The sequence below is a fragment of the Ochotona curzoniae genome, unplaced genomic scaffold, assembly GCF_017591425.1.
Source record: "Ochotona curzoniae isolate NIBS_2020 unplaced genomic scaffold, NIBS_Ocur_1.0 patch190, whole genome shotgun sequence".
NCBI lineage: Eukaryota > Metazoa > Chordata > Mammalia > Lagomorpha > Ochotonidae > Ochotona > Ochotona curzoniae.
Genome location: NW_024466740.1, coordinates 112,747 through 138,008, shown reverse-complemented (window position 1 = coordinate 138,008; position 25,262 = coordinate 112,747). Strand labels below are relative to the sequence as shown.

The 25,262-nt window shown below is 49.2% G+C and overlaps 1 protein-coding gene across 1 annotated transcript in view; it reads right to left on the bottom strand.

Moving 5' to 3' along the window:
- LOC121166651 (D-aminoacyl-tRNA deacylase 1) overlaps positions 1–25,262 on the bottom strand; it is a 107,449-nt gene that overhangs the window by 5,589 nt on the left and 76,598 nt on the right. Inside the window, exon 5 of the mRNA XM_040995874.1 lies at positions 1,770–1,942. Within this exon, the coding sequence (XP_040851808.1) occupies positions 1,790–1,942 (153 nt within the window). The 3' untranslated portion in view covers positions 1,770–1,789. The remainder of the gene's footprint in view (positions 1–1,769; positions 1,943–25,262) is intronic.

Genomic DNA, 25,262 nt, shown 5'->3' with positions numbered 1-25,262 from the left:
GAACTCCATTCAGGTCTCCCACAGAGGGAGCAGAGGCCTGAGTACTTGGGCCATCTCCCACTGCTTTCCTGGGGTGCTTTAGCAGGGGCTGCCAGGACTCAATGGTATTCCAATCTGGGATGCCAGCCTGGTAGCCCCATCTGCTGTCCCCGATGCTGGCTCCAAGCACTTGATTTTTGCTCCTCCCCTCTCATCCATTGATGTCATCATGGGAGCATGGAATTTCAGTTTGCTTTAAACTCTCAGCTAAGGTCCCAATCACCAGGGACCTCAAGCCAGGGCACCCATGTAGGTATTAGGGGCCCAGTCACTCCTGCTGCCTCCCAGGGCCTGAATTAGCAGGAAACTGTAATTGAGAGTACAACTGAAACTCCAATCCAGGGGCTGTGATTGTGAGATGTGGGTTTGCCAAGCACCAGGCACACTGCCTTCCCCACCGCCAACCTCCACCAAACTTTCTTAACTACTCTTGTACATCTCAGGATTGGGTAGTGTGCATCCTCAGGTCATTTCCTTGATGGCCTTCCAATACCCAGGCCCTCTCAGAATGGGGAAAAAGGCAGAAAACCACCCAAGGAACAGTCTTCTCTCTCGGGATCGCTGCTGGGCTAATCTGTCTGTGGACTGGGCTCGCATCTGTGGGCTCCAAACTGCCCTCAGGCCTAAAGCTCCAAGCCCACCAACTCCCAGGCCAGCGCCACCACCTCCAGTTGCCAAGGTGCCTTTTGTGTGTTCACCTGTCACTCAGATCAGGATGCCAAGTCCTCTGGCACACCCAGTGGGTCACCGTGTGAAATTATTCCATCTCTCTCATAAATAACGACTCCACCCTGTTCCTTCCAGCAAGCTGAAATCTCTCCTCTTCTGCAGTGGCTGCCTACCTGGCCTGTCAGCCTCCAGCCCCACTCCTCAAGGCTGCCAGGGAGATCTCTTTGAATCTTGAACCTTTGTCACTTGCATACTTAACACCTTCCAGGGGTTCCCTGTCATCCCGGGACAAGCTCCAAGTTCCTCAGAGAGGCAGACCCTTCCAGACTCCCTCCCAACATCCTTCCATTTCTGTAATGTCACAGAGTCATCCTGCGCCCTCCCACCTGATCCAACCTTTCAACCATTTTGCCTTCTGGTTTCCAAAGTCATCTGTCCTTGAGGTCCAGCCCACCACAAATTGGCACCTGTTCCTGGCTTAGCAGCTACTGCCTGCCTGCTCTTCAAGTCCTCAGGGGCCTGTGTCCTCCTTAGAGCTCTGGGTCTAGGTCCATCGCTCTCCACACCCCACCTCACTCACACGGCTGGCACAGGAACCACACTGTGATCCAAATACTTCCGTGAACTCCCTGGGAAGGAGGATCCTGTAGCTTGAGCAAAGGGCCTCGGGTGGCTGTATCATACCAGCCAGGCTCTGAGCCTCAGGCAGGGACACTAGATCCAACACTTGGGACTGACATGAATAAAGTGTCATTTAACAAAGTCATCCGGCAGAAACATGCAGGGGGAAGCACAGGGCAGCCTAACTCCACATAGACATGGCCCATGAGGTAGATAGGTACTATAGAAAGCTTGCATGCCCATTTGCTGTCGGAACACACATCTGCAGGTGTGGAGTGCCCGGTCACCAGCAGCTGAGCCCCCATGCTGCATCCTTCTGCATAAAACCCCACATGATATTTGTTCCTTTCTTCCTGCATGCTAGCAGGTGGCAGATTTAAGCATGACCTCCAAAAGATGGCTTTCAGCCCTGTTCCAAATGTGCAGCGAGGAGACCCTACCTGGTCCTGTGCTCCTGCAATTAGGGCTCCCGCTCCGAGGACACATCGCCCTCTGCCCCACTACTGGCGCTGCGGTCTTCCTTTCGTGGCGTGTTTCTTTCTTTGCTCGATTCCGAGGGTCCCTTGGCTCTGGTCTTCTCTTTCCTCTGCTGCTGTTTTTCAAGCTTGGATAGCTGATACACACAAAGAAACAAAACCACAACACTTTACCCACAGGAACACGTGCTTGCATCTCATACACCTGTTCTGTCCCAGCCAAATCTGAACAGGTGCTTGGGTCTGTGAAGTCAGTGGGGCAGATTCCCACAAGCCAAGTCGCACCCAGATGAGAGCAGACGGACACCTGTGGTATCACAACAGCCCTGCCACACATGCGCTGACTCTCAGATCTGTCCCTAGCCCAAATGCAAGATGGCTTGGGAGGGCTCTGCAAATTACCAGATGTCTGGTTTGTTATTGTATTTCTTCCAAAGCTTTTGCTCACCAGGATACTTTCCCACTTATAGTTTCTACCCAGTGTTCCAAACACCTGTAGCAGGCTCCATGGCAGTATCCACAGCTGCTGACCACAGGGGACTGGGCATGCTCCCTGTGGGGACACACCTGTGACGTCAGATGCCATTGGCACCTTCTTCCCCAGGGATCTCCCCAGCAGGTTCAAGGGAACCAAGGCTGAAGGTGCACAGCCGTGTGGAGAATTGGCGCCCTCAGCAGCCGCCCAGCCACCACAGACAGGCTGGTGGGAAAGCTAGCAATGTGGACTCAGCATGGTCTGGGCTGGCAGTGACACAGCCTAGGAGGCAGCCACTCCCAGTTGCACCTACCTCCCAGACCAAATCTGCACTCATTTTCCAGCTCATTTGAAAAGGAAGAAACTTGATGATGGGCTGGTTTCTTCCCCTTTGTCTTGGCCTCTAATGCCAGGTTGGAACCTGGAGGCTTCTCGGATCCTGGCAGCACCCACGTGACACAGAGGCACCGTTACCGGCATGCACAACTGGGTCAACAAGCCTTGACTTTCCACAGTAATGACACTGGCTCCTACCAGGAACCACACGTGGAAATCACATGTGCTAATTCTTCAAGCGACAGGCACAGCCCACATTTCTGCCAACAACGGGATGCTGGTTCTCCCACAGGATTTATCTTGAAGTATCCCAGCCACAAGCAGAGGCCCCCATGAGAACACTATAAACTAGCCTACCTAAGGCATCTAGGCCTTTTCTCGGAAAGCAGAAAATCCAAAGCAGTCAAAATGTGAAATTTACATCTCAAGGCAAGCGGACAGCTGCTTTTTTTTTTTAAGGAGATAAATAGAAGAAAAAATAAGTAATATACATGGGTTCATGTATAAGGGCAACATCTCTCAAACAGCAGGTACATGTCAAGGGGACCATAAGCAAAGCCCACATTCCCTGAAATGTGCTGATTTTGGTTTGTTTGTTCAGTTTTTACTTATTAGTCTTAAAAAGACAACAGCTCTTCTCTCTTAAAATATGTTTATTTGAAAGGGAGACAGTGACACAGAGACAGCGAGTGAGAAAGGCTTTACATCCACTGGTTCATTTCCTGGGCCAGGACTGAACCTGGGAACAGAAATTCAAGCCAGGTGTTCCTCGCAGGGTGGGGAAGGAGGAAGGAGCAGCGCGAAGGCTGCAGCTCTCGGGATGAGGAGCGGTACAAGGGTGCACAGACATCAGGGGTCAGGGCCAAGTTGAAGGACTCTGCTTTCCTGCTGGGGAGGGTGGGGGGTTGGGAGGGGGTGTGGATCACACTCCTTCCCGATTAAGCCACACTTGGGTAGGTCTGTGACAGCTGCAGCTGAGAGCCAAATCCCACAGAGCCTGCCGATCGACGAAGAAGGAAGACAGATGGGACGTTGAGCCAGGCCACAGGATCTCCTTCCTTCAGGCTTCACAGCCCATGGAGGTCTGGGGCAGGGCTAGCCCCCAGGCCTCCCAACCCCACACCAACCTTTTCCCAGGGAGCCACATGGCCTCTCTCCCCTCATCTGTCAAGCCCACCTCATTTACTGAGCCCTGGCTATATGTCACATCCCATGCTAGGTACCAGGGACGTGGCAGAGAAGCAAGCAGAGGCCCTGCCTTCCAGGGCTGTGTATCCAGACACATCACTGACAGATCCACTCTCCACGACAGGGGTTCAAATTCTTAACACAGAAGAGTCTGGGGTGACAAAACCACCACCCACCCTGCCAGGAAGTGGGCCAGCAAGGAACCAGGAAGGGGTCAATGACAGCAGTTGGTAGAAGTCATCACCACAGATCTGGAGACAGAGCAGATGACAAGGAGGTACAGCCAACAACATGCCAGGGCTCGCACAGCATAGCACCCAGAAGCACAGATGGCTGTGCAGGGAGGGGAAGGAAGTGAACAGCAGAGCAGTGACAGCTGAACAGTTAAACAGCCCTGCATTGCTCCAGGGGCAGGGGGTGTGCAGCCGGCCCAGCAGCAGGTGAGGACCTGCTCTTGGGGCCAGCAGTCCACTGGAAAGGGAAAAACAGAAGCCAGGACACAGCCTGGCACGACAGCATAGTGGTTAAGGTCCTTACCTTGAACGCGCCAGGATCCCATATGGGTGCTGGTTCTAATCCTGGCAGCCCCGCTTCCCATCCAGCTTCCTGCTTGTGGCCTGGGAAAGCAGTTGAGGATGGCCCAAATCTTTGGGACCCTGCACCCGCATGGGAGACCCGGAAGAGACTCCTGGCTTCAGACTGGCTCAGCTCCAGTCGTTGTGGCCACTTGGGGAGTGAACCACTGGACGGAAGATCTTCCTCTCTGTCTCTCCTCTCTGTATATCCACCTTTCCAATAAAAATAAATAAATCTTTTAAAAAAAAAAAAAACAGAAGCCAGGACAGGCCATCTAATGGCCCCTATCTGTGCTGACTTCTCCATCAATGACAAACGATACAGACAGGTCCAAGAGGACATGCACATGGGTGCAGGTACAACCCCCCCAAGGGGGAAAGGATGGCCAGGGCCTGGAGGAGACGGTACACAGGTGCAGATAGATGACACCCCCCAAAGGGAAAGGATGGCAAGGGCCAGGAGGAGACGGTGCACAGGTGCAGATGACACCCTCCCCAAGGGAAAAGGCAGCATATCAGCAGGGAATGGTTACCTGCCTGTTCTTGCACACACACACACACACACACACACACACACACACACACACACACAGAGACACACACACACACACTACATCACTCCAAAGTACCATTAAAGACTCACAGCTTCACACCAAGAAACGACGGTGAAGAACAGGACATGAGTAACCCCAGTCTTCTGCAGACACTGACTGGCCCAAGGGACATCTCACTGAACACAGAGAGAGCTCAGCATTTCTTGTTCAGATGGACGCTGGACCCCGGCAGACCCCACTCAGTCTAGGAAAAGAGGGGTCAAGGGTAGCTGGCCTGCAGCCATAATGCCCACCTTGGCTGGAAGGACTGAGATGTGGCCAGTAGAAACTGTCAATGGCTGCAGTCCCATCACCAATCCCTCCCCGGGAATCTGCCAACCTATAAGATGGGTAAGCACTAATCCCAAGTTTGAAGAGGTTCTAGAAAACAGGCTCTTTTGTGAATCCTTTCAGAAATGTAGCAGGTACTCAACCATTGTGAAGGGAGGACCACTCTTAGGGGAAATGATGACAGTGGCAGACATTTGCCTCCATCATCATGTGGGAGTAACAACGAGGAAATTGGAGTGTTGATGGATGGATGCCCCATGATGCAAGTCCGACGGAAACAACTCCAGTCCTGTCTTGTGCCTTCTGTGAGCCTACCACTTAAATAATAGCACCTGTACCCTCTGTATATCACCTTGACATTTTCATCTAAGCTCTTTAAGGTTCATCTTCACACCTGGGAAGTAAATGAGCCCTTGGCTCCCAACAGCCAGTCTGTTCCCTTAGCATCTTGGAAAGGTAAGAGCAGACATTGTTACCCCCAGGTTGTGTGTGAGCACACTGAGGCCAGTGCCACCCCCAGGCAGCAGCCAGGTTGGGGAGGCCACCAGGTCCTGGGGCTCCTGGCCAAGGCTCCAGTAGCCCTGGCTTCTTCCAGAGCAAATGCTCACCTGTAGAGGGGCTTCTGGAAACTACCACAGGTCCAGCACAAAGGACCCTGTGCCCCTGCCTTTGGGCTAATTTCTTTACTTATCTTTTTATTGGAAAGATAGATTTACAGAGGGAAGGAGAGACAGGAAGACCTTTCATTCGCTGGTTCATGCCCCAAATGGCCATGATGGCCAGAGCTAAGCCTATCCAAAGGCAGGAACCACGAGTTTCTTACAGATCATCACATCAGTACAGGGTCCCAAGGCTTCGGGCCGTCCTCTACTGTTTTCCCAGGCCACAGAACAGGGAGCTGGATCAGAAATGGAACAGCCGGGACACACATCACCCATATGGGATACCAGTGCTCAAAGGGGGAGGATTAGCCCAGTTGAGCCATTGCGTTTTGAGTTATTTTAATGTCAACTATTTCCTTCCAAATTTCTCTATCCTGCATATGAGCAAAATCTAATTAGGGAGGGAAGCAGCCAGCAGCAGAAAAGCTCCAGCACCATGAAGTCAACAACTGGGATTTTTACAGATATTCCAAGAAACTCTAATGGTACAGGTCGTAAAGCTGAAATGGCCCAATGTAGTTACATACACCACCACAAGGAATTATTCTTCAGGGGTGAGAGCCCACACCTGTGCCCCTGCCCCTGTGCACAGGGACACCTGGGCAGCCACAGGCTGCCACAAGAGGAAGGACATGCCCAGCCAGGCTCCTTGGGAATGCAGATATCCATCAAAGGCAGAAGCATGAAACATCCCAACTTAACCAGCCCAGTAGCTCATTTCAGCAGTTTGAGAAATTCCTCTCTAAGACACTTAACTTTCTTTTCTGAGTGCCTATCCCTCCTGTTCTGGGGACCACACCCTGACTATCCCATTATGTCATCTGACTTCCTCTGACCCTGGAGATAAGCCTGTGAGGTATTATTAGGTGGTGGATCTGTTGAGTAGTTAACTTCATAGCAGTATGTAGGGTGCTTCAGAAAGTTCATGGGAAACAGAATTGTTTATTTCCATTCAAAACAATTCTAAAATTCACAGTGTGCCTTTTTTGTGAACTTTGTAAAGACCTCTCGTTTTTATTTTTTTTATTATGCACCAAAATAAAGCCATTTTCTTACTCCATTTTGTAAGAGTTTTGTGAAGTACACTTGGGTCAGTACAGAATGCTATGGAATATAGAAAAATGAAATGAGCAGTGACCTTCCTTGGGTCTGGGGTGAAGCACTGCACTTCACGTTACATCAGTTTATTCTGTCAGACACCACAGAAGTTTGTAGAAGGCAAGTTTCCCTCTGCTGTGCAGATGAAGCAAGCCACCTGAAGGCCCACAGCCCTTGTCAAAGGGCCAAGACCCTCTAGCAAAGGGGTTATTTGGGCAAGGGCAGACAGCTGTGCTAACTAACTAGCTGACCAGCAGTCTAACAACCACATGTCCATCTCAGCCCGCTTCCTCTGCGGAGGAACAGTGAGGGCCCTGACTGTGTTCTCTCACTTTCTCTCTGCACCTTTACAGATCACACAGCAAGGGTAGTGAGGAGAAAAAGGAGGATGCAATGTCAGCTAGCAAAGGGTCCTGGGAAGCTCTGAGGGGAACTGACTCTAACTGCCGCTCACTAGGCAACTAAGCCGCTTTTAACGCAATTTGGAGACAACTTGTTTTACCAAATTGTGGCTTGAAATAATTTCAAATTATGTAATAATAGTGAAAGCCTTTAAAATAAATAGGTTCTGGTATAATGGGAAACCTAACAAGGCTAGCACAATAGCTCAACAGGCTAATCCTCTGTCTTGCAGCACCCACATCCAATGTGGGTGCCAGTTTGTGTGCCAGCTGCTCCACTTCCCATCCATCTCCCTGCTTATGGCCTGCAAAAGCAGTGTAGGATAGCTCAAAACCTTGGCACCCTGCACCCATGTGGGAGACCTGGAAGAAGCTCCTGGCTTGGGAATGACTCAGTTCTGGCAATCATGACCATCTGTGGAGTGAGCCAGCAGAAAGACGAGCTCTCTCTGTCTGTCTTCTCTGTAGGCCTGCCTTTTCAATAAAGATGAATAAATCTTTTCTAAAAGAGAGGAAAAAACTGCCAACAGAACACTCCCAGGGGATGTCCCTGCACTCTGCAGTCTCCCAGCATGCCAACTGTTGCATTGTGTTGTTTTTAAATCAATGGCTGCTTAATAAAACAATAGCAAGCAAAGTGCACACATGATACCTAATTTTCATATATTATTAACTCCACTTGAGGTTTCAATGGGAGTTAAAGAAAAAAAGCAGGCAGGCATCTGTCCCCAAATGAAACGTATGCAAGTTAATGTAATTTTCTCATTCCCTGATGTTTACAGCAACCCTCTCAGGCATGTAAAAAGAGAAAGCAGGGTGCTTAGCTAGGCCTCTGCTGTCCTCCCTCACTGCTTAGCACATGCTGGGATGGCTCCAGCCTTCAGGCCCAGGTGGACACGGCAGAGGTTCAAGCCCAGCCCAGGCATGGTTCTACGGCACAGCCAGCTACCTCTGAGCCCTCCAGGTGAGCTCCCGCCAGCAGCCACTGTCAGAGCCCACAGGGTCACCCAACCCAGGGGTCATCTGCAATTTGCACAGCCAGCTATCCTACAGGACATGGCCCGTGTCTTCCTGCCCTGGACACTAACTCTTCTCTGCCTCAGGTACCATCCAGTGACAGGAGGACTCAAGGCCAGAGTGTCAGGAAGCTAGTGCCTGGAGCGAATCCTGAGTCACTATGAAATGAGAGGCAGGGGTTACAAGGCATACATACGTTTCAACAGACAGCACCTTTTGGTGATGGCTCATGGAGTGTCGCTTGATTGTCCACTGAATTCTATGCTGGATCACACTCATGGACACTGGTGGAGATTTATGCCAACTGTCCCTTGCCCACAAGGCACCAAAAGATGCTGCAATAGGAACAGCCTGTGGAGCCTGTTCATCTGATTACACAGGTGAATTCTTCCGGCGCTGACACTGTACTGCAAGGCAAACGCCTACGTTATCATATCCTGCACTCCTGTTCCCAGCCCGGTAGGGGAACACAGCCATTGCAGGGCTCTAACTCCACCACACCTGTGGCCTGGCTCTTTCCTTCAATGAAGCGAATTTACACTTTTCAAAAGAGACAGCAGAGAAGCAACTAATTTCCCTGCAGGGAGGCCAGGGGCTGCCTCATGCCACCCACTCAGCCTCAGGGCCTGAATACACATGCCACATTATGGCCACAAACTGAGAGAAGGTGGAAGCAATGAGCGCCTTCTCAGTGACTCTCAATCACACTCCTCACACGAGCCTGGTTAGTAATCCTCAACTGCAGCAAGCTCGTATTCCAGGGCCTAATTGGGAACAGAAAATTGTCCACGAGCATTTTAAACTAATAGTAATTCGCCTAAGTAATTCAAAATGTTTCTAAATTTGCCAAAGTCTTAAGAGGGGAAGGCTTTTCTCTTCTCTGTTGGGCCTACAGGTTGTACAATACCAAATACAGCAGATTTGAGAAAAACGAATTATTGTACAAAATAACAACAAACTGTAAAAGAGCAAGACATAGGAACCAGAAACGCAGTGGATGGGACCTGAGAAAGAAGTGGCAGCCACACCCAACAAGGTAAGTACACAGTACCCAGCAGTGCCATCCATTGGCACTGGTGAGCATTCAAGAGCATTCCACAGGAAGGGGCACTCTAGAGAATGCCTGGGAAACAGGTCTAGGGGAAAGAAGAAAAACAGTTTTTTCAGCCAGACTGCAAGAGGGAAAGGAAGACATGGAACCATCCCCAGAAAAGCAAAAGGCTGCACAACCGCACCCATCACAGATACGAGGACCAACCTAGCTTGTCTCTGCAGTGAGCAACAGTGAGAATTTCGACAACTTGAGGATCATTTACAGCTTCAGTTACAGAGTGGTGCAACAAGAGTGAGGGTGGACCCAAACACTGCCTTATCTGGGAAAGAAACTACACCACACTTTAATAAGTCAAGAAATAGTAGAAGTCTGTTATTTGGAGTTAGACAGCAAAGTATTCAAGAAAGAGCTTAGGATGGGTTAAAAGTTTGTAGTTAAAGGCTTGTGGGGGGTAGGACAAACACAGGGAGGAACAGGCAGAGCTTATGTTTCCTTAAACCTTCAGGCATTGCACTGTCTTTAATTATGTGCATAATTTCCTTAATAAACAATTTTAAATTGACTTAAGAAAGCAAGTGCATACAATAGATGGAGTTAATGGATCCAGTACTAGGGAAAACAAAATGGAGACTCAGAAGTGACTGTTTCTGGGATTCTGCCAGTGCTCAGAGCAGCAGGTGACGGATGAAAAGAAAATGCAGTCCTGCGAGGAGGACAGGAGGCACAGAAGAGGGGTCAGTCGGAGCAGACGCAGAAAGAGCAACGCACACAGAGGAAGGAAGGCTGACCCCCAAGGCCAGCACATACTGAGAGGATCAGAGTCTGCGCTGAGCCTGCCTGCCATCTCCTCCACACCATCAGAAAGACAACCGAGAGCCAGACCAGAGAAGACACGAAAAGGCCTGTTTAAATACGCAAGAACCACAGCATGAAGACAGAATAGTGTTCACAAAGAAGAAACCAAACCAAGCATCCATCGACGAACAACCTCTCCAGAGTGTGGAAGTTCAAGATGGCAATTTATACCAACCAGCAGACAAGTGTGCACAACGAAGAAACCAAACCAATCAGCCATCAACAAACAATATCTACAGAGTGTGGAGGTTCAAGGCGGTGACCCAAATGACTTAACACCATGTTCGCTTCGGCAGCACATATACTAAAATTGGAACCAAATGACTTAATACAACCATGAAGTCCCAAAATATATAAGCATCCAGGAAGTACCACGCCCATTCCCATCCTTAACACACACACACACACACACACACACACACACACACACACACACATTCTGAAGAGACCACAGCTTCCTGAAGAGGAGTGAAGGACATGCTGTCATTTAACTAGTACAAAACTACACCAAATCTAAAACGAACTCTTGAATAAGAAAATACAAAATGCAAATGAGAAAGTAACCAAACTTATTTGCATCTAAAATACAGATTCACAATTTTTTAAATGTGAAGAAATCCAAGTGTCTAATGAGCTCAGGAAAAAAGGAAGTCAAGTTCACTAACAACCAGGCTGACGCAAATAAAACCAATGAGAATTGATTTATGATGTATCAAATTGACACGGATTATGTAATTACAACTCACCCAGTTGTGGTGCCACAAGCTAAGCTGCTGCCTGCAACGCTGGCATCCCACAAGAGCGCTAGTTCCAGTCTCAGCTACTCCACCACCAGTTCCCTACTAACACGGAAAGCAGTGGAGGATGGCCCAAGCACTCATAACCCTGTCCTCCACACTGGAGACTCAGATGCAGCCTGGCCCATCCCTGGCTGTTCTGGTCATTTGGAGAGTGAACCAACAAAGGAAGGCTCAATCTCAGTCTCTCTCTTCTACGTCCCCCTCCTCTCCTCTACAATTCTTTCAGTCAGAAAAAAAATAATTATACTAGCCTTTTTTTTTTTTGAGGAAAGGAAATTTTGAGGAAAGGAAATTTCTCTTGGTAACATGGAGTTTACATGTGAACATTGAGGAGCATAATTTGCCAACATACATCTCAAAGCATTGAGGTCATGTGCTATAGGACCCAGCAACTTCTGCCCTTGGCACTGAGCTTGTAGAAAGCTGGCTAATCTTCCCCCTTCAAGCACCAGGATCCCATATGGGTGCCAGTTCATGTACTGGCTACTCCACTTCCCCTTCATCTCCCTTCTTATAGCTTGAGAAAGCAGCAGAGGATGACCCAAGTCCTTGGGACCCTGCACCTGCATGGAAGACCCAGAAGAGGCTCTTGGCTCCTGTCTTCAGATCAGCTTGGCTCTGGCCATTGCAGCCACTAGGGAATGAACCAGAATTGGAAGATCTTTCTGTCTGTCTCTCCTTCTCTCTGTAAATCTGTCTTTCCAATAAAAATAAATACATTTTTTCAAGGAAAAAAGAAGAACTAGTTATCAAGGACACAGATACATGCAAAAGGGCATTAATTTCACTGGCTTTTAAAACATATATTTCTTCCTTTCCTTAAAGTTTCAGATCTTTAGATAAATTTACAAACAAAATGGAGCAGGTAATAGGATAGAAAGGAAGGCCAAGAAAAGAAGTAGGAAGAATAGAAGAGAATAAAAGAAATACATGTGTGAATGAAACCATCAGTCAATTTCCCAACAAAGACTAGATTTCAATAATCAACAGCAGATTTAAAAAGAGTTCTTATTATGTACAGCATTTCTGTATGTCTTCCATCAGTATTGATGTTGAATTTTTCCTGTGGAAAACGAATAAAACAAGCCCCAAACAGCAAGGAAAAAAACCCCATATATTTCTTTTATATGTTTCAAAGGAAGAGACAGAGAAAGAACCATCTCCCATTACTGGTTTACCCCCTAAATGCTTACAATAGCCAAGCCAGGAGACATGAACTCAATCCAAGTTGCCCATGTGACCAGCAGGAAGCTAAGTATATGAATCCCAGGGTACACATCAGCAGGAAGCTGGAATCACACAGAGCAAGACTGGAACCCAGAGATACCTAGAAGGGATGTGTCCCAAGTCTTGTGCCAGCCTCTGTGCCAAACACCAGCCCTGCAGCAGGTGAAATCTCAGATCAATCAAAATACCCGTAAAAACAGGGTTATCTAAACATATGGGGAGACATTTTGCTTCAGATGGAATTACCATTTGAGATGCTGCTATGGAAAAATACATGGCCGCAGTCGCCAAAACATTAAGAAGAAGAAAGGAACATACTGGGGGGAAGAGCGTAAAGTTGGGGACTGCGCGTGCTCCAGACACTGGATGCTGAAACCCCGAAACCCCACGTGTCAGTATATTCAACAGGCACAGCCTGATGAGAAAGAACACGGGTCACAAGACAACAGACTGAGGATGCCACCAGGAAAGTGCCCAAAGAAGAAAGCAGCTGATTTTGTGTAGGGAACACAGCTCTGTGCTTAAGCCGTTTTGGCAGGAAAAGAGAGAGAGAGAAGGAAAGGAAAAGGAAAAGGAAAAGAAAGGAAAGGAAAGGCGACCAGGATAATAAACACATAATTGGGACAACAGTCCCCCTGGGTAGGTGAGATGTAGCCAGACAGCCTAGGGCTGGGGTGAGTAAGGGGGTCCCTGGTCAGGAGGAATACTTGGGCAGCAGGACAGAGCCCAGGTATCTACCTTCCAACAAGGCTATGAATACACACACATGTGTGCTATGCAGATTCTTTTTCAGCCATGTAGTGTTACATAATAAATTAATGTAAAACACCAAAGTAATCGGTGATAACTGCAGAGAAAAAAATAAGTATTTGCCTGTGGATCTTGCAGCTCTCAATGTGAAGCTTGTCAGAGAAAATGAAGAGCTCTTCTCAAGTATTATTTGTTACACCACTTGTGCAAATGTAATTAAGACCTCCACTCTGATCGCCCTGGGTCACAGCAGAGCTTGTTTAGTCTTGGGAGCCACACATTAGACACCCCACGAAGAACTAGAAGTACAGCAGGCAAAGTTTCTAGAAATGTCATACATGTTGCCATCGGCATTTATTTCCAAAACCAGGGGTGGGTGTTGCAGCACAACAGCTTAAGTGCATACTGGGGATGTTGGTACCCCCATGTGGACATTGTTCAAGTCCTGGCCACTCAGCTTCCCATCTAGCTTGCTGCTCATTGGCTCTGGGAAGCACCAGACGACAGCTCAGGTGCTCAGACCCTGAGCCCCCAAGAGTAACAGACGGAGCTCTGGGCTCCTGGCTTCGGCCTGGCCCAGTCCCAGTTGCTGCAGGCATTTGGAAAGTGAACCAAACAAAAGAATCTTTCTCAATAGATGAAAATAAATAAGTGAGCATTAAAAATATCAAAAATAAATGTTGGCAAACCTCTGTGTGGCTCTTGAACTCTCTGTGGGCAGCCTCCACCTTGTATTTCTAACAGCATAAGCCATAGTTGGGGCACTCTGCCCCTGGGATCTTCATCAGCAGCCACAACTCACCTTGCATCAGGAAGTAACCCCTCCCAAGAGGAGCTGCAGTGACACTGAACAGACCACCACTCAACAACTGCCTTGCTGTCTGGCCTCCCTTGTCTTAAAAGACACATCCTGCTAGAGTGGCACACAGGAGAGCTAGTCCCTTATTCCCTAAGGCATTAGCACTGTCCCATGCTATGAGAAAGACCTGCAGTGCTGTCATCCCATCCCAAACAGCAGCTGCTGTGATATCCTTATGCAAATACGGCCTGCAAGACCTGCCACTGTTAGGCCCAACCACACTGCGCATGCTACTTCTCTATACTTACACATCCCCCATCCAAACATGAGACAGAGGCACTAAGGAAGGGACCCACCTGTCTGGAACTGGGAATGGCCCACTGGGTAGGATATCGATTCCCAGGCCCCAGTGAGACCCATACTGGAGCCCCAAGAGAATGGTGTGCCCCTGAAGCCCCAGGCAGAGGGTGGGCCTGAGGACCTCTGCCTCACTGTCACCAGTGGGCCCCTCTCTATATGCTTTATATGGACATGGGTTCTGTGTGTGAAGTTCTGCCCAAACAATGAGAGGCACCTGGAAAGCACTGGAGACCCCAGAGCTACCTGGTGAGGCTCCTGGCCAGATCTTGTTTCCAGAACCCCAATCCTGGGGGTCAACATGCCAGCTTGATAACTGCCACACTTGCCTGCTGGCAGCATTATTCATCACCACGTACAACACAAAGTTCCTCAACTGGGGGATGGCTAAGCAACAAGTGGCATTTCTATGTGCTGCAGTGTCACTTGGGGATAAGAACGGCAGCCTGACACCTGCAGCCATATGGAACAACCGATGCTGACAGCACCATGCTCGGTGCAAGAGGCCGGGCATTGAAAAACTGCATCTATAGCACACGAGCAGGCTCCCCTGGCTCAGGCAGCTTGGCGCTGAGGGGACAGATGGCTAAAGGCAGCGTTTCTTTGTGTGCTGGTGGTAAAGTTCCAATCCATCATGGTGATGGCTCCACAGTGCTGGGAACACACTCGTGTTACAGAACTGTGTGCCTGAAGGGGTGAACTGCCGAGGGATGCAATCTCCAGCAAGTCGGTTTTTAAAAATAACATCACTATCAACTTGGATGCTGCCAGGGCTGCACGTCCTGCATGAGGCCTGGTTACAGCTTCTTTGCAGAAAAACTGGGTCAGTGTACAAGAATGGGACATAGATATTAGAAGGTGCTGTGAGACCGAAAAAAAAGAGGACCAACCCGACACAGGAAATTTCTGGACAAATCTGTGATTTTGGGTAACTATGAAACACACAGATCCTCATGTTCCTGGTCAGTAGCAAGTTAACCTAAGGTTAACCCAAGTGTATGTGGACAGATAATATTGCTTCTCTGGTTGCTGATCTGTTGCAGTCCAGGGCCCCTGGCCCAACAGACAAGTCTGACTAATTATCTTACTGTCTGTTGTCTTGCTTTAGCCCGTGAAATGCCAGGATATCAGACAAGATGCAGGTCATAGCCACGTCAGGAAGAATGCCCTCCACAGCTGCTCCGTGTAGAGCAGTATGATCTACAGCCCTCCCTCCTGCTCACTTCCCAGGCATCCTTGCCTTGCTAAGCCTCTTCCCCATCTCTCCCCCCGACTCTCCTACAGCCTGTCCCCTTCCCAGGCTCTGGGTGTAACCATGATGCCTGTGCTGCATACACACTGCTCCTCACTTCAGGCTGGGCTCAGAGTCCCTGCTTGGATCCCTTTGGTACCCAATCCTCTGGGAGCCCAAGGGGCTTCGCAGTCTGCAGCTCATCATCAGGACCCTGTACGTCCACCCATGGGCTCTGGATCCTGCTCCACCATCCCTGAGGACAACACTGCTCACAACCTCTGCCCAGTCCATACTGTCCCAGTGGCTCCTGACAGGCTAGGGCCAACAGCTTCCTGGAAGGTTCTACCTCTGTCTCCAGCATCCCACTTCCCTTCTGTGGGGGACAGTCAGTCAATCCTAACGAGAACCCCTTCTGACCCCCCCGCCCAGAAAATCAGCATCTGGGGAAAACTGCCTGTTCTCATCTCTGTCTAGACTGTGAACAAAAGAAGATTATACAGCATGAGTTGCCACAAGAAGGACAACGGAATGGGACAGACCAGAAATCTCCTTCTCCCAGGAAAGGGAGCAGGAGAAAGGCACAAGCCCCCCAAGACCAGGCATGGCTCTGCCTCAACAGCCAAGGGTTGAACACACCTTCCTGGCTGAATCCACCAATCTGGAATCTCCAGGATGTTCAGTCTCTTCATGTCCACACTTAAAACACCTAATTTTTAGTGACAACAGATGACATGTTCTCTGATGGGTAACTGGCTGAATTATGCCAGCAACCTGGAAGACAGGGAAAACCCACGGCAGAAGCACTCCCTCCTCTTTGCTGAATTTACAGCTTCAGATAACTTGGAACAACACAATTCCATGACGAGAATTAGTGCAAACATGGGGTTCTGATGACATCACACTGAATGATTACATCAAGATCAGGGAACATTTCTGGACAAACACATAAGCTTTATACAGCAGGAATAAGAAATGGCTTCAATGTCACAGGGAAGGTCAAACTGTCAAGATCAATGTTTAAGTCAGGTCCAGTTCACGCTTCTCTCCCACACCTTCAATGCAGACACACTCCCAAACCCTTGCAGATCCCAAACAAGCCAGTGTTTGGGCACAGAGTAATCTCCTCCCCATTACAAAACAATGCTGGCCGAGTGAGTCACCTGCAGAGGCCAGTTCTCCAGAACTGACTGGCCACAGCGCCCACCTGCCAGGAACACAGGAACGTACAATTTCCGTTCCTGCGTAGCATCTGCTCCTGTCCACCGCGGGTCTATCTGCAAGCTGGGGCATAAAAGGCACACCAGACACAGACTGGGGTGTAGGAGTGTAACACTGCATCAGGCCTCAGCTGGGAGTGCTAGCATGATGTGGTGATGCTGACTGCCGTCAGAGAGCCGAGTCACTTGAAACCACTTTGAGCTGGAACTCAGTTCTAGGGACAAGCCAGGCCAGGAGGCAGCCAGGCTGGAGAGGTCACGGTAGGGCTGCAGAGGTCTCCAGCATGGAAGTCTGTACTGCAACATGACTCCTGGCAAGTCAGATGACAGAGCTGGTCCCAAGAAACCTCACTCATGGCTGACCTGATGTTGGGATGCAGGCCTGAGAACTATTCACCACTGAAGGAGAGCCCGGCAGGCCAGTGGGAGCCGTGAGCCAGGGACCTGCTTGTCAGTGCCCCACCTTGAAAATCTTAGATGGCAGATCCCCACACGTGAACCACAGATAACATTTTCAAATACCTGAAATCTTTCTGGACAACTTGAAGCAAAATTAAAGTATACAATACTGAGTATCCACTACAAATCGCAAAGCACACTATGAATAGGAGATATAAGCCACAGCTGACTTGTTAGATGACATCTGGGTACTGTATAATTACACTTTACCAACAGAATTGTGAACTGTTTTGTTACCATAAAAAAGGGTATTAAACTCCAGAAATATGACATCCCTTAGAATTGGGGCCAATTTATTAAAAAGATACACAGTGTAATGTGGAAGTTCCAAGGGTGGGTCGTAGAATTTCTTACAGGAGCCAGAGGTAAGACCATCCCCACCCTGTCAGTCCACGCATGAAATGCAAAGACTGAGTGGCTGTGGGTTTTGCATGCTTTATGCTAACCTCTACAAGCACTCATAATCCTGCTCGGCGGTGCCTGAGTTTTTGCCAGGGACTCCAGCACATGGAGAGCCTGTCAGCCTGCAGCAAGCTTTGCTACAGAATGGATGATCTTTCCACACTATGTGGCCAGGGAGACCCCAAAATGCACAGGGGGCTTTGGAAGTCAGGGGACCAAACAGAAACATCTCATCCCAAACATTGCTGTTTTCACATTTTTACAATTAACATTCCACTCCCACACCCCTAAAATGGTTCAATCTGAAGGTGCCCTGCACAAACAGGGACAGTTATCCTTCCCCACTCTGGGCTTCGGGTCTTGCAGCTGGAGCCCTGGGGATGGAGCCTGGGAGTTAGCCATGGCCTGAAGTGCACAAGGGACTGGAAACAGGTGCCTGCCTTGCCACCTGCCTCTTCTGTGATCAGCAGGATGGCTCATTGGGCATGAAGAAGCCAGTCATGAGCACATACCACCTCTTTCTCTTCCCCCTCCTGTCTCCATCCTGCTAGGCTGGAGGCGGGGGGGGTCAGCCTTGTCTTTACCACCTCAAGCCACTGGGATGGTGTGTTGCCACCCAGCCTGCAGGAAGGGGCTGTCCTTGCTTGCACAGGCTGGTCTTTAACAGCACAAGCCACCGGGATGCTGTGGTGCCACCCAGCCTGTGGGAGGGGACCGTCCTTGCTTTCATGGACTATTCTTAGAATCCCATGACACTTAAAAACCTCTGACTCAATCACTTCCCATCTTCGTCACTTGCTGCCCTTGTGGCCCTGTTTGTGGGATGTTGCATGCTATACCTAAATGTGGCATTTATACTCGTGGGTGACTTCAGCATTAGTAAGCAACAGTTCCCACAATGGCAGAAAAACACAAAATCTCTATGAAGGCAAGGACAAGTATCACTTTTCCTTAGAATAAGAGTCCAGCATACAAGCAATGTGCTCTGGCTCCCTGTGGACAGCCAGCAGCTGCCGACGTCATGGGTGCCAGCCCCCAGCCACTCCACTCCCATCCTCTCACTTGCAAATAGCACTTGTAGTTATGGTATGTTGATTGGCTACATGGGACCTTAACAGATATCAGTCTAACACTGGACGCTCACAACACACCCCTCTTTGTGGACTGAGACAAAAGCATATAAAGGATTCTAGCCTAAAAGCATAAGAGGTGGCTCATTAAAGGATTCCGGAAAAGTCTTAAAGGGAGAGCTGACATGAGGCCATTTCCTTAGTGGCAATGCCCTGCCCTGTGCTGGTCTTCCTGGGACCACGAGAGAAGCCCACATGCTCAGAAAAGCCATGTGCTCAAGGAGAGACCTTGCACTCCCAGATGCTGAAGCCTGTAGTTCTGGACTACAAGGAGGGTTCTTATCACTTAGGCCATCTGGACACCAATGGCCAGAACATCTCAGCTCACATCACTTTGACAGAAGAGAGCGAGCCCCACTCAATAGCCTGGTGGCTGAAGTCCTTGCCTTGCATGTGCCAGGATCCCATATGCATACCGGTTCATGTCCCAACTGCTCCACTTCCCTTGCAGCAAACTGCTTGTGGCTGGGAAAGCAGTAGAGGATGGACCAAAGCCTTGGGACCTTGCATCCATGTGGGCAACTTGGAAGAAGCTCCTGGCTCCTGGCTTCAGATCACCTCAGCTCTAGCATTGCAACCATTCAGTGAGTGAATTGGTGGAAGGAAGATCATTCTCTCTATTTCTCCTTCTCTCTGCAAATCTGCCTTTCCAATAAAAATAAATAAATAAATCTTTTTTTTTTAAAAAAGCAGGGAGTGGTAGGTTAAAATCTTCCACTAAACCATGGAGCTGCAGTCTTTAGGAAGTGAACAGCAGACGGGAGCTCGCTCTCTATCTCACTGTCTCTCTCTCAACAGGGATGCCCCAGTGGATCCTGGGTATCCACATTGCATCAGTGCCGCCAGGGGTTTCACTCGAGATGCAAGTGCTGCACTCTGGCAACCACAATCAATCCCTGTTTTCATAAGTTGTGCCCCTATATTACCAGATGTGTCACTGCGATGAGCAGAATGCAGGATTCAGACAAGAGGGGAGACACAGCAACAGAGGCAGGGGCCTGAAACCATTTGCACATCAGAGCTCGTTTCTCAGATGACACTGCAGGAAGGTCAGACCACTACAAGCAGGGCAAGGTACAAGAGACCTGACTAGAGGCTGGTGCAATGGCTCAATTGACTAATCTTCTACTGCAAGCACTAGTGTCCCAAAATAGCAATAGTTTGCGCCCCGGCTGCTCCACTTCCCTCCAGCTCCCTGCAAACACACTGAGAAAGCAATAGAGGACGGCCCAAAACCTTGGGACCCTGCACCCACATGGGAGACCTGGAAGAAGCTTCTGACTTCAGACTGGCTCAGCTCCGCCTGCCGCAGCCATTTGGGGAGTGAACCAGCGGACGAAACACCTTTCTGTCCCACCTTCTCTCTGTAAATCTGATTTGCCTTTCTAGTGAATAAATAAGCAAATACATCTTGAGAGAGAGAGAGAGGAGAGAGAAAGAGATAGAGAAGCAACCACATGAGGGGCCGCTCTGTGAGGCAGAGGGTTAAGCCACTGCTTGTGATCTGGCATCCCTTAGCAGATACCTTTGATCCCTGCTCCTCCAGCTCCAATCCAGCTCCCTACTGACGCAAGGAAGGCCACAGAGGATACCCTAGCACTTGGGTCTCTACCACCCACGTGGGAGATCAGGATGCAGTTCCTAGTTATTCCTAGGATGCAGGGCCTAGTTATGGGGGCGTGAACCAGCAGATGGAAGCTGTCACTCACTCCCTGTCTCTGTCACCCTTCTTTTGGAAAAAATAACCAAATCTAAGAAAAATTACCCGTGACTCAGAGTTCTGAACAAACAATGTGTAAGAGATGGACTGCTGCCTCTTTCCCACCATCCCCTAACCCTTGCTCCAAAAGCCCTGGTAAATAGTTCCTTGGGAGGCAGCTCCTTGGGGACTCTGCCTTCCCACTGGGCCCTTCACTTTCTACAAGCCAATAAAGTTTGGCTGTGAGTACCTCCCACGTAAGGCTGAGCAGCAGACACCTCAGGGGAAGGAGCTCACACTGCCGTAACAGAGATGAGATAGCCACTTCCAGGAAAGGTGCCAGCCATTCCAGTTGATAGGGTTTCAGCAGCTGATTCTTCAAATGCCACCTTCTGAGGGAATGCCTACTACAATTAGGGTGTGCCTTTGAACAAGCAAGAGGCACTCTCTCTGCTCTCTCTGATGTCTTCTTATAAACTGTTATTCAGCTGAGGGGGGGGGGGGGGGTTTGCAGGTACTGTGGAGCATTGGGTGGACAACTGCATCCCAGGACTGAGGGCATGGCTTGATTCCAGGCTATCCCACACTTCCAATCCAGAGATTCCCACTAAGGTACTCTGGAAGGTAGCAGATGGTGCCCAAGTCCTTGGGCCTCTGCACTCATATGGGAGACCTGGAGAAAGTTCCTGGCTCCCAGCTCCGAATCAGCTCAGCTCTGGCCTTCTCAGCCCTTGCGGAGTAACACGGAACCAGCACATGGAAGATTTTTCTCTCTCTGACTCCTCTTCTCTCTCTCTGCAAATCTGCCTTTCAAATAAAAATAAAATTAAATCTCTTTTAAAAAGAACTTACTGTAGGGGCTGACAGACATTGTAGTGCAGTGAATTAAGCCACTGCCTGCAATGCTGGCATCCCATATGAATGCCAGTTTAAGTACTAGCTACTCTGCTTCTAATCCAGTTCCCTGCTCATATGTCTGGGAAGAAAGCAGATGGTGGCCCAAGTACTTGGGTTCCTGCAACCCATGCTGAGAGACCCTCATAGAGTTTCAGGCTCCTGGTTTCAGCCTGGCCCCACGCTGGCTATTTTGGCCATTTGGGTGTGAGCCAGAAGATGGAAGATCAATATTTCTCTCTCCCTCTCCAAGTCAGCCTTACCAAAAAACAAACAAGCAAACAAAAAAGTCTTACTGTAATCTTGACCTAACCCTCTGCTAGCTGCCTCCTTTTGTCTCCTTGCTGTTTCACAGGAGGTGCGCAAAGACCTACCCTGTCAACCCCAGTTGGACCTATTTTTGTCACACCCTTCTAGCTCTTATCTTCTACGTCTTCAATCTTGAACTCTGCAAAACTCTACGTCTCTACGTTATTTCAATCAAAAGGATAATACCATGTAAGTTCTGCACTTCCACCAACACCTGCCTATAGCAGATTTTAATCAACACTTTGTGGCAACCTGATGAAATGTTCCAGTGGATTACATCTTGCTTTATTTCCAAATTCTCCTAAGGAGCATCTCAAAGATTAAAGTAGCAGAAACTCTCAGCATCACACATCCAAGGAAACAAACTGGTTTCTGAAAATGAACTACTCTTTTAACCTAAATCAAAATTTATAAAATCATAGGTAGGCCTACTGGGTTGTTATCGAAGACTGCAGAATCTCATTGCTGGCGAGCCCCAGTGTCTCTAGCAGATTGGAACTACTCCTTGTAGGAGTTGGTGTGTAGACCACGAACAAGCCTGTGAGCCTTCTGCCAAGGTGTACTGATCAGGAAGCAGCATGTGGGGCCCGTGGGGCCTCTGACAGCAGGGCTGGGATGGCTCAATGCTACCACCCACCATGGTCTCCACCTGCCCCTAGCCAGGACACAGATGCTCTTCAGATTGTCCCTGCCAGTCTCAGTGTTGAACATCAGCTTCCCTGTCTGGGGAGGGAGGAAATGCTACAGCCTTTTCCTTTCATGGGGAAAATCCAAACACAGATCTTGATCAACTCTTGTATGAACTGTGTGAAAATAACCACACGGATTGTATCTGTACAAAAATGGATGCAGACTGTACTTTGAGATGTGCTAGGTTTCAAGGGTTGCCAAATGGCTGGGTCATGGTCTGAAACCTTCAGAAAGCCAACATTGCAGCAAGATGGGCCTGTGCCAAGTGCAAACTCTTACAACACAATCTCAGACTGCTCAGTTAGTCCTTCTGGCATAACATAAATTGAGGCCAGATAAGGGGCAGTGCCAACAAGAGGATATAAAGGCACCAGAAGAACTGCACACCAGAGCTCTAATTCAGCATCCTAACAACAGCCAGCATGGAAGAAAACTAACACCTGTTTTTGGGACAGAACAGGAGGCTGTGACCACAGCCAGACACATGGTTTGAGATGTCCAAGGAGGATCAGGGCAGAAGAACCAGCCTAAGATAGACAAGGAGTAATGGGAAGATATGGTCCAACAGGGAGGAGGGGGAGGTGAGTCCAGGCACAACATCTTTCCAATCCTTAGCTCAGCAGCGACCTACTCTGATTTCTCCAAACAAGATACACTGGGTAACTCAACCAACATAAACACCTGCTTGCCACCAAGATCTGCCTAAGTGCATTCTAGAATTCTATGTTGCCGGAAGCGCAACACAGCTTTCCCTATCCCACTGGAAAGTACAGTCCTCGACCAGACACAGGAATATGAGAGTTTTTTTTTTAATGGCAGTACATTTCTGAAGCAGCAAAAATGGTTTGGGGGGAAAAAAGCTATTTAAAAATAGTGTTTTCATAGTCATTAGGTACACACCTACAGAGTCACACACAGCAGGAAACAGCTCCTGAAATGCCAAGAGAACACACACTGTGAAGAAAGGGTGTTTGGCAGAGAAGCCCACAAAAGGCATCTCCCAAAGTATGACCTCAGCAAAGGGTACCCAGCTGACCAGCCTCAGCAGGAAGCCACAGGCAGGGCCTAGACTGGGCTGGCTCTTGAACAGGGAACAAAGGGAACAGTGGGGAAGTGGAGACCTGGGACAGGGGAGGGAAAGAACACAGATTAGAATGGCAATCCCACAGCAGAGGGATCCTGTGACCACCAGCCCAAGAGCCTGGCCAGACAGCTCAGCTGGATGGATGCCCTGTGTGGCTGATGAGAAAGAAGGTCCTGTGTGCACAAGGGTTTGAGTGGGCCAAAGTAAGAAAAGATGCCAGTGTCGGCCCAGCTCCTGGCACAGCAGGTGCCACGTGAGTCAGGGTAAGGTCATAAGCACTTGATCTAAAGACACAAGTCCCCCATTAAGCCTGCAGACCTCAAGTGTGCACGCCTGAGGGTTTTATTTCCACTGGAGACCCATGCAGACACACAATGCTCACTGCCACCTTCATAATAAGGCTGTGCGTGGGCAAGGATATAAGCTTGTGGAGTGGGTCTCGATGACTAAGGCCGTGATTTCGTGTGGCTCTCAAGTCAGGCTCCATACTGATTTGTGGTCTGGTAACACCATGGCCATGGGAAAGCCACCTGACACACAGCCAGAGAGCACCTGCTGTAGGAACAAGGACAGCCTTGGTGACATCTCACCCACAGTGCCTGGGTCTCTAAGAAAAAACAAACTTGTGCAAACTGCAGTCAATGAAGAAATATTTATGGAGGAGGTTAGATCCGGGATGGTTCTTCAAAGAGGCAGGAGTTTAAGGCAATCCAGGAACTGCCCTGGATCCAGAAACAATGTGGGCCAGAGCAGCTGGTAAAGAAAAAGAAAATAGACCAAATCATGTGCATTAAAATCCAATCAATCAAACAACAACAAAAAGAGTCTATCCTGAGACTTTCACTTCTGTTCAAGATGGAAAAATAAGAGGGGGCCAGCACTGCGATGTAATAGATTAAGCTACCCTTTGCAATGCAATGTCCTGGCAGCCCCGCTTCCCACCCAGCTCTCTGCTTGTGGTCTGAAAGGGCAGTGGCAGCGGCCCAGGGCCTTGGGACGCTGCACCTGTGTGGGAGACCGACCGTAGGAGGCTCCCCACTCCTGGCTTCGGATCAGCTGAGCTCCGGCCATTGCAGCCTCTTGGGGAGTAAATCGCAGATGGAAGGTCTTCCTCTCTGTCTCTCCTCCTTTCTGTATATCTGACTTTCCAATAAAAATAAATAAAATCTTTTTAAAAAGTGACAGTGTCCAGAAAGTTCGGAGCACTCTGACACTGGTGTGCATATCTACTGTGTTAGAACCCAATGAAGGGGACATTTTTAAAAAGCTAATAAAAACTAACAGCAAAATCAACTGAAAAAAGCCAAGCCATTTCCCACACGCAGTCAGAGCTGCAGCCAGGCCACTGTCACCTGTGACTCAAGCTGTCCCCATCAGGAGGGTGAGGACTGGGCTGAAATCAGGCAGGGCTGATGGCAGAGTAGACCTGCACCTAGGGTGGTCCTGAATCACCATTGTGTCCCCCCAGAGTGGGCAAGAACAAAAACCCACCCTGAGAATGAGATCAATGTGGTCTTGGGGAACTGAGGGTCCAAACACAGCAGGGGTCTTCTCTGGGGGATCAGGCAGGAAGGCCAAAACGCTGAGAAAACCCCCCCGATTATGGCATGATGGTCATAAACAAGCTGTCCGTTCCCAGCAGCCCCACCCAGCCTCTCAGAACTCAGGGCTATAGGCTGGCTCCCTCACAGGCAGGCTAAGTACCTTCACTCACTTAAACACGGGTAAGAGAAACAAATCTTCACTCTTTAAAAACTAAGGTTTGTCACTATGAAAAGCCCCATTTCCCTTGCTGATTTCCCTTCTGTCGGCAGGAGTGGTTGCACCCCATTGACGATAGCAATACCATAAAACTCTCCAT